At 42.3% G+C, this 12,012-nt stretch overlaps 1 protein-coding gene across 1 annotated transcript; it reads left to right on the top strand.

Annotated features, from left to right (window-relative positions):
- Nucleotides 1–1,813: 1,813 nt before the first annotated feature.
- Nucleotides 1,814–2,458, top strand: LOC121752734. Its single transcript, XM_042147831.1, has one exon. It carries the CDS (start codon nt 1,814–1,816, stop codon nt 2,456–2,458), a length of 645 nt encoding a protein of 214 aa, XP_042003765.1.
- Nucleotides 2,459–12,012: the final 9,554 nt, after the last annotated feature.

The raw sequence follows: 12,012 nt of genomic DNA on the forward strand, positions 1-12,012 counted from the left end.
GACGATAATGTGTACAAACCGACCCTGGATTTTTCAGCCGAACCTCAACATCAAGTGCAGTCGGAAGTACCCATTATCGAGGAGATTCCAGATGAATTGCTAATGTCCGGACTTGAACCTCCGTCCATGGAACACGCGAGACAGGAAGTGCATGATGTGCCTGAAGTGCATGGTGGACCGGAAGTGCCATCTGGACCCGAAGTACAAGGTGGTCTGGAAATACATGATGGTCCTGGAGTAGAACCTCAGGAGCCGTTTTGCATTCCATCGTTTGAGTATGTTCCGGATGGCTGCCATCTGCATAATGAGGGACCGCCGACTGATAATGAAGATGATGAGGTGGACCATTTTATCTCATTGGCACACATGTGCCGAGATGAGTAGCTTTTCACCTCATATTACGACTCCATTTTCCAACAACAAGATGCGAGACAGGAACCAGAGAATGTACAGCAGCCGGGTGATGGGGAGTCGATCCTGAAGGCGAAACCCAGCCGGGTGAGCCTGGGTCAGGGGGGTCAGCGGGGTCAGCGGATAAACGGCGGAGGAAGTATTCGCCTTATCTGGACAATAGGAACATGACAAACAACCCACTTTTCGAGGAAGAAGTTGTGGACGAGCTACAAGATGTTGATGACCTTGAGGATTTGGAGGGTTTAGAGGCATTGAAGAAGAGTGGCATAAAGTTTACCCCGTTCAAGTTCGTCAGAAATGAGCTTCCGTTGTGGAAGCCTGGTGATGTTTTTAAGCATAGAGATTTCTTCTATGACGTGTTGAGGCAGTACGCAATAATGTCAAGAAGGTGGGTGCACGTGAAAAGAAACGACGGCGACAAACTTCGTGCGATTTGTAAAGGGCAAGGATGTGAGTGGTATGTGTACTTGAGGAAGCACGAAATACACAATGGTCATGATTATGTGGTGATGAATATGCAACGCGATCACGCGCACACATGCTCTCAAGTATTAGATTCGAAGTGGCTGACGGCCAAGTGGCTAGGGGAGCGTTATATGGAGAAGATCAAAGCTAACCCTTACATTCCACTTGCAGCTATACGGCAGTGTGTCGATGAAGATTTTGGCCTGAAGATAGGTAGGATGAAGGCATATCGGGCCAGAGAGCACGCACTGGACGACATTTTCGGCTCTGCGGCGACCCAATACAGAAACTTGTTCTACTATAAAGCCGAATTGGAGCGGACGCACCCTGAATCCAACATTCATATACATTATGAGAGTATGAGGGATTCTGGCGCCGTTGGTCCGAGATTCATGAGGTTCTACTGCTGTCTAGGGCCATTGAAAAAGGGATGGATGGAGTTATGTCGCCCGATTATCTTCTTCGACGCTTGTTTCTTGTGAGGGATGTACAAAGGCCAGCTAATGACAGCAATGGGGATTGATCCCAACAATGGCTGGTGGCCAATTGCTTGGGCGGTGACTGAGGCCGAGAGTTATGTCCAGTGGAAGTGGTTCGTGGAGTACTTATCTGATGACCTAAACTTGCATGCAAATGGCCCACGTTATGTGTTTATGTCTGACCAACAAAAGGTAGGCCATCCGTTATGTGTGATTTAATTTTATTTGTGATTTGATTAATATATTATGTACTGAACTGTGATTTTGTGGTAATGTTTTGTTGTGTTGCATCAGGGCCTTGCAAAGTTGCTTGCTGAGGAATTCCCACAGAGCGAGCATCGCTTTTGTGTTCAGCACATATACAACAATTTCAAGAAGAGATTTGTTGGTGAAGATTTCAAAGACCAGTTGTGGGAGATTGCCTCGAGTACCACCGTCGAACAGTACGTGGCTTGATGGATGCTTTGCAGACCGAGTATCCCAGTGCACACCAGTGGCTTTCTGGAGTAGCTCCCAAAGAAAAGTGGGTCAAGGCATTTTTCTCTCCACACACCTGCTGTGATGTGATCCTGAACAACATCTGTGAGACATTCAATTCGAAGATTGCATTGGCTCAAGAGAAAGCAATTATCAGCATGTTGGAGGACATTCGAACAAGTCAAATGGAAAGAATTCAGATCAGAGGCCAGTGGATCAAAAGCTACGATCACGCAGTCCCTCCTGTTATCAAGGAGCTTGTTGATAAGTGGTACGCGAGGGCTTCATCGTGGAGGGCTACATGGAACGGACAGTCTTCGTACCAAGTGTCTGGGCCGTCTGGCCAATATGTTGTCAACATGCGCGATTTGACTTGTTCCTGCAGATTGTGGCAGCTAACCGGAATCCCATGCACGCATGCTATCGCAACAATCAACAAGAATGGCGACGATGTGACGCGATTCGTTTCCCGATATTATTTGAAGTCAACAATGATCATGTTGTACGAGAATGTCCTCTACCCCATCAATGAGGTAGCCAGTTGGCCGAAGAGTACTGCGGATGGTTCAGTGGAATTGGCGCCCCCGAGGTCAAAGCGACAGCGTGGTAGGCCTGAGACGTGAGGAGCCCCAGATTCGTCTTCATGCAGATGGAGGTGAGTCATTGCGTCGCACCTTCGTGATGAAATGTCGTCGGTGCGGTCAAGAAGGTCATAATAGGAGGACATGCAGCAATGATCCTCGGACAGATGCCCGTTCTCAGGTTGGGGAGACTTCGCGTGAACATGGTGACAGTACTTTACCTGAATCGTCAAACAATCCCCAATGCCAAGAGGTACTATGCAATAAGCATATGCAACTATATTATGTAATTGTACACAGTGCTTAAGCATGTATACTTACTACAACATTAATTGTTGCAGCCTAATGTTTCGAATCTGAGACCAAGCATCGGAAAAGGACTCAGCCTCAGAGATGCGGCCGCCGCGGTGATCAAGATTGATGGCCTTTACTTAATCTTAAAACGTTGTGTTTGTTTGGGATGGGTGAACAATTTGTGGCAGTGATGATGATATGATATGTATGTTTTGTATGGTACAGACTATTTTGTAACATACTAGTATTTTGGTGAAAGTATAGTTCGGTGGAAAAATATCAGGAAAAATTTTGGTGGTATTTTTGTGGATAGCGTACTTCGTCGGTTTGTGATTTCAATCATATTTTAGTAACTTCATTCGTGTTTTCAGGCATAGATAAATACAAAACGCTTTCATTCAATCAACATCAGGCGTTTGTGATTTCAGTCATAGTCGGGTAGTATTCATTTGTGTACATGGTTTGTGATTTCAGTCATAGTTGTGTAACCTCATGCGTGATTTTAGACATAAATGAAAAACACCAAAGCAAAGCGTAGTCGATCAGGATCAGAAATTAACGACGGAGCTAACACGACATAGCATTGTTATAACAGTAGAAAAATTACAATACATAACAACAAGATTGTGATTTTTAAGCGTCGGAGAGTTGTTGCCATCTGACCAATTTTCACCGCCAATGCGTCACACTCTTCAGTTTTCATACCCAGTTGTAGCTTCAAGTCTTCAAACTCCACGGTTTTCAAGCGCAATTTCTCGTGCAGCACACCTTCGAGTAGAGATTTGCTTCGAAGTTCAGCTTTGAATTGGTCTCGCTCAAGTTTCACTCTCTGAAAATAACTGTCTTGACTTGGGGATAGACTTGAAGGGTCTGGCAGCGGAAGCGTGTGTAACAAAACGGATCACATGAATTTGATCTATTTAGCAGATTATTTAGACAAAATCTATTCGCGTAATTATCACATGTATCATGCTCATAACTTGAATTAAAACATGCTTTAGCACATTAAATTCCTAAAACATGCTTACTACGGAATTAGTCAATTTACCTCGTTGATTCAATCAAGAATCGATGATGGCTTGCTCCGTCTCCACGTGAAGATCTTCAATACAAGACCTCGGATCTTCTGACTGGTGTCCCGGACTATACGCTGATATTTGTGTGGGCAAATCTCACCAACGTACTAGGACTCGAGTAATGGAAGACATAACTCAGCTCACGGAGGAGAGCACAATTTTCGAAAATTCTCTTAAAGGAGGGGGATGAAAATTTTATGAATAAATTGTTGTGTTTTCTGTCTCATTTATTCTCCTATTTATATAAGTCACATATTGGGCCCAGTCAGGGATCTAAGGAAGAATCTGGAACAGGCCTCACCCAATTAGCTTTTTACTAATTAAATTGAACCCACAATTTAATATAAGCTTATATTGGAATATTACGAGCAGCCACTACAGAAGTAATATTGCACTGCCTTCCAAATCCGAAATTATAAGTATTCCGGGTTTCCTTTAATTGTATTTGATTTATTTCCCGCGCTTAAGATGGAAACATCCATTAATTAATTAATGTCTGCTATAGACTTAATTAATTAACATATTTCGAATTCCAAGAGTGGACTTAGCAAGAAACTCTTATTTATTATTCATAGAGTAATCAAACTCCAACTAGCTAGGTTCCGAATAATAAAACCTCGTTTCGAGCTCCTCTTGTGGATGTTATCAAACGAGACTCTCCTCGCGCACGTTTCAACATAATAGCAATCCTAGCACCTCTAGATAATGATCACCACTACCCAATATACATGGATCGTTGGGTTACGAAAAACCCGCACCTTTGGTAAGTCAAAGTAGTGGATACTCAATATCGTATGCTCAATGCTAACGTACATTGATTAAGAAATTAATTATCAAGACCTCGTCTTTCAGTAGATAGCATAAAGACCCGTCTTGCTGTTAGATCCATTCAGTGCTATACCACACCAACGTCATCTTATTTCAATAAGGTTTAGAAATAATCGGACTGACATTGCAACCTTTCGCGATAGGTAGTCTAGGCCTATCTAGGTTGTGAAATTCTTATTTTTCTTTGTTTAGAACTGACCGTGTTACCTTAAATTGGACGACGCCCACAACCGGTCTACTAAAACAAAGACTTAGACTTTGTTACGTTTGCTCATACATTTAAATATGCAATAAACAACCATTAAATGTAAAACATAACAACATTATGACAAAAATAATCTGTTACATTTATTGGAAAATAACCATTAGAGTTTTACAGTATGCAATCACTCGAAAGGTGATTTCTAGTATACAAAACCCTAACAATCTCCCACTTATACTCAAAACAGCTTTCGAGTATACAAAATGGTAGTGCACACGTCTTAAATATCTCCCATTTATACTGAAAGCGAGTTGAGGTCTTGAATGAGTCGAACTCCCATCCCTTCTACGTGGCACTCGAACGGTTTTACCGCCAAAGCCTTTGTAAAAGGATCTGCCAGGTTGTTCTCTGACGCAATCTTGACCACTTTTATGTCTCCTCTCTGCACTATATCTCTAATGATATGATACTTTCGCTCTATGTGTTTGCTCGCTTTGTGAGCTCTTGGTTCCTTCGAGTTTGCCACAGCACCAGAATTGTCACAATAAATGGTGATGCTCTTGGGCAGATTCGAAACCACACCTAAATCCATAAGGAAGTTCTTGAACCATACAACCTCTTTTGCAGCCTCTGAAGCGGCCACATACTCGGCTTCCATGGTCGAGTCCGCGATGCATTTCTGCTTCACACTCTTCCAAATTACGGCTCCACCTCCTAAGGTGAACACATATCCTGAAGTAGATTTTCTCGAGTCCTGATCAGCTTGAAAGTCTGAGTCAGTATATCCCAAAGGACAGAGCTCGACTGCATTGTAAACTAGAGCATAGTCCTTAGTCCGTTTAAGGTACTTGAGTATGTTCTTTACGGCAGTCCAATGTCCTTGGCCCGGATTCGACTGATATCTTGCCACCATGCCAACAGCAAAGCAAATATCTGGTCTAGTACAAAGCATAGCATACATGAGACTTCCAACTGCCGAAGCATATGGAATCCTTCTCATTGCTTGTATCTCAGACGGCGTTTTAGGGCACATCTCTTGAGATAAATGGATGCCATGTCTAAAAGGTAAGAAACCTTTCTTGGCGTCCTGCATGCTAAAACGACTAAGTACTGTTTCGATGTAAGATTCTTGAGATAAGCACAACATCTTCTTATCTCGATTCCGAAGAACCTTGATCCCGAGGATGTGTCCCGCGTCTCCCATATCCTTCATCTCGAACTGGTTTGACAACCATGTTCGAACTGATGACAACATCTTTTTATTGTTTCCAATTAGAAGAATGTCATCTACATATAAAACTAATAACACCACATTCCCCTTATCAACTTTCTTATACACGCAGCTTTCACTTGGGCACTTTTCGAATCCAAACTTGCAAACAGTTTGATCGAAACATTGGTTCCACGATCTAGATGCTTGCTTGAGGCCATAAATGGCCTTCTTAAGCTTCCAAACCATGTGTTCTTTGCCCTTTATGGTATATTCTTCGGGTTGTTCCATGTAGATGGTCTCCTCAAGACTACCGTTTAGAAATGCAGTCTTAACGTCCATCTGCCATACATCCCAATCCATATAAGCTGCAATAGACAATAGTATCCGGATCGATTTGAGCATGACCACTGGGGAGAAGGTCTCATCATAATCGATGCCTTCCTTTTGGGTATACCCCTTGGCCACTAGTCTTGCTTTGAAGACTTTAACTCGTCCATCGGGTCCACGTTTACGTTTATATATCCACTTGCTCCCAATGGCAGTACAACCTTCGGGTAGGACGGAAAAATCGTAGACGTCTTTGTCTATCATAGATTGTAGTTCTGAATCCATTGCTTTTACCCATTCGCAATGATCGATATCTGCCTGCGCCTCCGCAAAGTTCCAGGGATCTAATACATTGCTGTCCGAGGAGTGATCCATAGATTCTCCCAAACCAATGTATCTGTCGGGCTCATGTGAGACCCTCCCACTGCGGCGCGGCACTACAATATTTTGAGTAGAAGTTAAAGTTTCGGGAATTGTTTGTACACTTGGTACTTGTTCTTGGTTAATGGAACTTGTGACTGAAGTTAGCTCATCAAGAGCCACTTCACTGCTGGGTTTATGATTCATTACATAGTCTTCCTCTAAGAATGTCGAGTGAGTGCTCACAATGACTTTCTTATCTCGGAGACTAAAGAATTCATAACCTTTCGTTCCTTTGGGGTATCCTATAAACAAACATACCTCCGTCCTAGATCCTAGCTTAGTTGGATCCTTTTCCAATACATGAGCCGGGCAACCCCAAACCTTGAGATGTGCTAGATTGGGCTTACGCCCAGTCCACAACTCATATGGAGTTTTAGGTACGGATTTTGATGGTAAATTGTCTAAAATGTGACTTGCGGAAAGCAAGGCATGTCCCCAAAACGAAATAGGCAGACGTGCATAACTCATCATCGATCGAACCATGTTTAATAAGGTCATGTTCCTTCTTTCAGCCACGCCGTTCTGCTGGGGCGTGCCCGGCGTAGTCAGTTGGGATTGAATTCCCACTTCCGATAAGTAGTCCAAGAATTGGGCACTGAGGTATTCGCCTCCACGATCAGATCGTAGGCATTTGATATTCTTCCCATGATACTTCTCCACAAGAGTCTTAAAGTCTTTAAACTTGTCAAAAGACTCTGACTTGTGACGCATCAAGTAGACATATCCAATTTTCGAGAAGTCATCAATAAATGTGATGAAGTATCGAAAACCACCTCTTGCCTCAGTTGACATTGGTCCACATACATCGGAATGAACGAGCTCAAGTACTTCCTTGGACCTATTGCCCTTAGCCTTAAAAGGCCTCTTGGTCATCTTGCCTTCTAAGCATGACTCACACTTATGAAAAGGTTCCTCCTCTAGACCTTTGATAAGATCTTGTTTAACAAGAGAATGGATCCTCCTTTCATTGGCATGACCAAGTCTAAGGTGCCACAAGTACGTTTCGTTCATTGAACTTGAAGGTTCTTTTCGTTTCTTTGAAATTTTCGATGTTGTATTGAGTTCTGATTTGCAATTATTAAACTGTGTAGAAGTGATTGTGTACAGATTGTTTTCCATGATACCACGACAGATATAAGAACCATCTTTCTTAATAACGCAGTTGTCATTAAAAGAAATTGAATATCCATCATAAACCAATTTAGAAACTGAAATTAAATTTCTTCTAAAAGAAGGTATCAACAAAACATTCTTCAAAATAAAAAATCTATCACTACTAAAACGCAAATAAATGTCTCCCACTGCAACGACCGCCACTTTGGTAGCGTCGCCCAGCTGGACTTCGATCTCACGATCATGTAGCCGTCTTGTCACCTGCAATAAGTCAGGATCAAAACAAATATGATCAGTGGCTCCTGTGTCAATAACCCAAGTGCAAATTGATGTCGAAGTCAAACAAGACTCGACAACTAGAGCCTGGTGCATACCTGTAGCCTTGCCCCGTTTAGGACAGTCTGGCTTCCAATGCCCCTTCTCTCCACACTTGGAACACTTCCCCGTAGGCTTCTTGTTAGCCCTCTTTTTCTTCTTTCCCTTAGCTATCTTGGCCGGTCCTGAGTTCGGTGCCTGCCTTTTTCCTTTGCTAGGCTTTAAGCCAGAGGAACGAGGTGCCGAAATCATCATGGCCACCTTAGCCTGGACCATAAGGTCCTCTGCCGACTGGAGTTCAGTCAACAGCTCTGCCAAGGTATAATTCCTTTTGTTCATCTCAAAGTTGAGCTTGAACTGTTGGAAGCTAGGGGGAAGACTTTGAAGGATGATAGTTACCTGGGACTCGAGATCGATTGTCCCTCCCAAGACCTCAATTTGGTTGAGGTGGCCCATCATCTCGAGGACGTGGTCCCTCACAGACGAGCCTTCCTTCATTGTCTTCGACATGATACTCCGAAAGGCTTGAGACTTCGCCGTTCGTTTCTGAGTACCAAAAAGATTTTTGAGATTCTGCATGATCTCGGCGGCTGTTTCCATGGCTGAATGCTGATGCTTGAGTACTGAAGACATAGATGCCAACATGTAGCACTTAGCCATCTCATTCGCCTTATGCCACCGTCTGTGTGCATCTCTGACTCCTGCCGCAGCGGTAGCCGCCGGCACTGGAGGTCGCGGGGTGGTGAGCACAAAGATGTACTCATCGGCTGTGAGAACGATGTCCAAATTTTGTTTCCATTCTATGTAATTTTGGCCCTCGAGTTTATTTTCTTTGAGAGTTGCGGAAATATGATTGAATGACATATTGACTATTTGATTTGCACTCCAAAACAGAGTATTTTACTATTGTCATAAACTTATGTAAGAAGTTTGATTAGATTAACCATAAAATTTTTCAAAATCTTACAACTGTAAAATTAAAATTTTGTACCCTCCAGAGGAAGTCAATACGCATTAAAATCTTACAATTTTACTGGTCACAACACCGACGAATAGTCCAGAGACCACAGAGTGGCATGGCCGCCTAATGTTGCCTAAGCAAGACCATCTCTTTAGCATTACAGGGTCTCATTTCTACAACACACTCCCATAACAATGCTTATGTGCTGCTAACAAGATCAAGCTATCTCATAAATTCTGTGTGAACTTTTGAATCTCGCAGTTTCTTAGGATTATTGTCCCCACAGAGCAGGTGGCGATAATATTCGAAACTACATTCTAGTTTATATTATTTATATTTGAGAAGTCCGCCCTCATGAACTTGCTATTTTCTTAAGATTATTGTCCCCACAGAGCAGGTGGCGATAATATTAGAAAAAGGCTTCATGAATTGCAGACCAATTGATGGAGACCATATACAAACGTTGAGTTCATAATTATAGCTTAGATATTTGGGTTATGGTTTTTCTTTAATTATCCTTAGCCTTGAGGCAGTTGAAGGCTTAATTAAATTCTGTTGGTATTTAATCTACCGGATAATTAAATCTTTTATTAATTGGTATCTTCCATTAGGAATTATTGTTCTAGAATTTAATTCTTATTCATGTCTATTATAAGATATATCTAAAATAATTAAATTACTTAATTCTTAATAAGACATGAAAAATTAAATTCAAATTATTTCCATGTTCAAGATTAGGAAGAGATATTATATTATTTAACGTATTGATACATATCTATCCTTATTAGGATCTTAGATATATAAACATTAGGAAACTATTATATTATTCTTATCTATATCATCTAGGAATCAAAATAATATTATTTATTTCCATAGATATAGAAAATAATAAGATATTCCTTAAATCTAGATAAAATATTAGGAAACTATTAAATTATTCTCATCCATATCTTCTAGGAATAAAATAATATTATTTAATTCCATAGATATAGATAATAATCAAAATATTCCTAAAATCTAGATAAATCTTCCAAAAAGATTTTATTTCCATTAAATAATAATATTTTAATGATATCTTTTAATAAAATAATTAAATAATCATTAAAATAATTCTTCATTGTTATCTCATCGTACGAGGTTCGCACGAACGATGAACGATGAAAATCCGACGAGTGCGTTGTTGGATCACGACGCACATGGCGTCTCGGCCACAGGCGCGCAGGTGGCTCGCCATCGTCTCGGCCAGCGGGTCGTCGCGGTTCGCCAGCGTCTCGGCCAGGACGTGCGCGGAGGCGCAGCTCCTCTCGGCCAGCGGCGAGCATCTGTCGCGGCTTCTCGGCTCGTCGGGTGCCGACATCTCTCGGCCAGCGGCGCGCACTGTGGCGCGCCCGCTCTCGACCAGTGTCTAGGCGCCCGTCTCGGACAACCAAGCCATCCGGCGGCGCGAGTTTCTCGGCCAGCGGCGCACACGGAGGTGCGCCCGCTCTCGGCCTTCCGCCTAGGGTTGCGGCTCCCGGCGCCCAGTGTCTCGGTGGTTCAGTACCGAGCCACCACACCACGCCAGCCACCATGTCGCTCTCGACGCAGGTGCGTCTGGGGCCAGCGGTCTCGGCCGGCAGCGCGCGCGAGCCCTTGCTCGCCTGCGCGTCGCCCCGTGATCCCGGCTCCCCGGCTCCCACTGCATCGACATCCCTATCTCGATCGCACGTCTCGTACAATCGAGTAATTCAAGTTCTTGATTCGATAGTTCTTGAGTTCACCATGCATAATAAATTAAACAAAACACCAAGAACATGCTTCGCAATCAAATAATACATGCATACATGAATTTCGCGAAATTTAAATCCAAATAATCAGAGCCAAAGACTGGCTCTGATACCAACTAAAGGGTCTGGCAGTGGAAGCGTGCGTAACAAAACGGATCACATGAATTTGATCTATTTAGCAGATTATTTAGACAAAATCTATTCGCGTAATTATCACATGTATCATGCTCATAACTTGAATTAAAACATGCTTTAGCACATTAAATTCCTAAAACATGCTTACTACGGAATTAGCCAATTTACCTCGTTGATTCAATCAAGAATCGATGATGGCTTGCTCCGTCTCCACGTGAAGATCTTCAATACAAGACCTCGGATCTTCTGACTGATGTCCCGGACTATACGCTGATATTTGTGTGGGAAAATCTCACCAACGTACTAGGACTCGAATAATGGAAGACATAACTCAGCTCATGGAGGAGAGCACAATTTTCGAAAATTCTCTTAAATGAGGGGGACGAAAATTTTATGAATAAATTGTTGTGTTTTCTGTCTCCCTTATTCTCCTATTTATATAAGTCACATATTGGGCCCAGTCAGGGATCTAAGGAAGAATCTGGAACAGGCCTCACCCAATTAGCTTTTTACTAATTAAATTGAACCCACAATTTAATATAAGCTTATATTGGAATATTACGAGCAGCTACTACAGAAGTAATATTGCACTGCCTTCCAAATCCGAAATTACAAGTATTCCGGGTTTCCTTTAATTGTATTTGATTTATTTCCCGCGCTTAAGATGGAAACATCCATTAATTAATTAATGTCTGCTATAGACTTAATTAATTAACATATTTCGAATTCCAAGAGTGGACTTAGCAAGAAACTCTTATTTATTATTCATAGAGTAATCAAACTCCAACTAGCTAGGTTCCGAATAATAAAACCTCGTTTCGAGCTCCTCTTGTGGATGTTATCAAACGAGACTCTCCTCGCGCACGTTTCAACATAATAGCAATCCTAGCACCTCTAGATAATGATCACCACTACCCAATATACCTGGATCGTTGGGTTACGA

This window comes from Salvia splendens, chromosome 10, assembly GCF_004379255.2.
Source record: "Salvia splendens isolate huo1 chromosome 10, SspV2, whole genome shotgun sequence".
Lineage (NCBI taxonomy): Eukaryota > Viridiplantae > Streptophyta > Magnoliopsida > Lamiales > Lamiaceae > Salvia > Salvia splendens.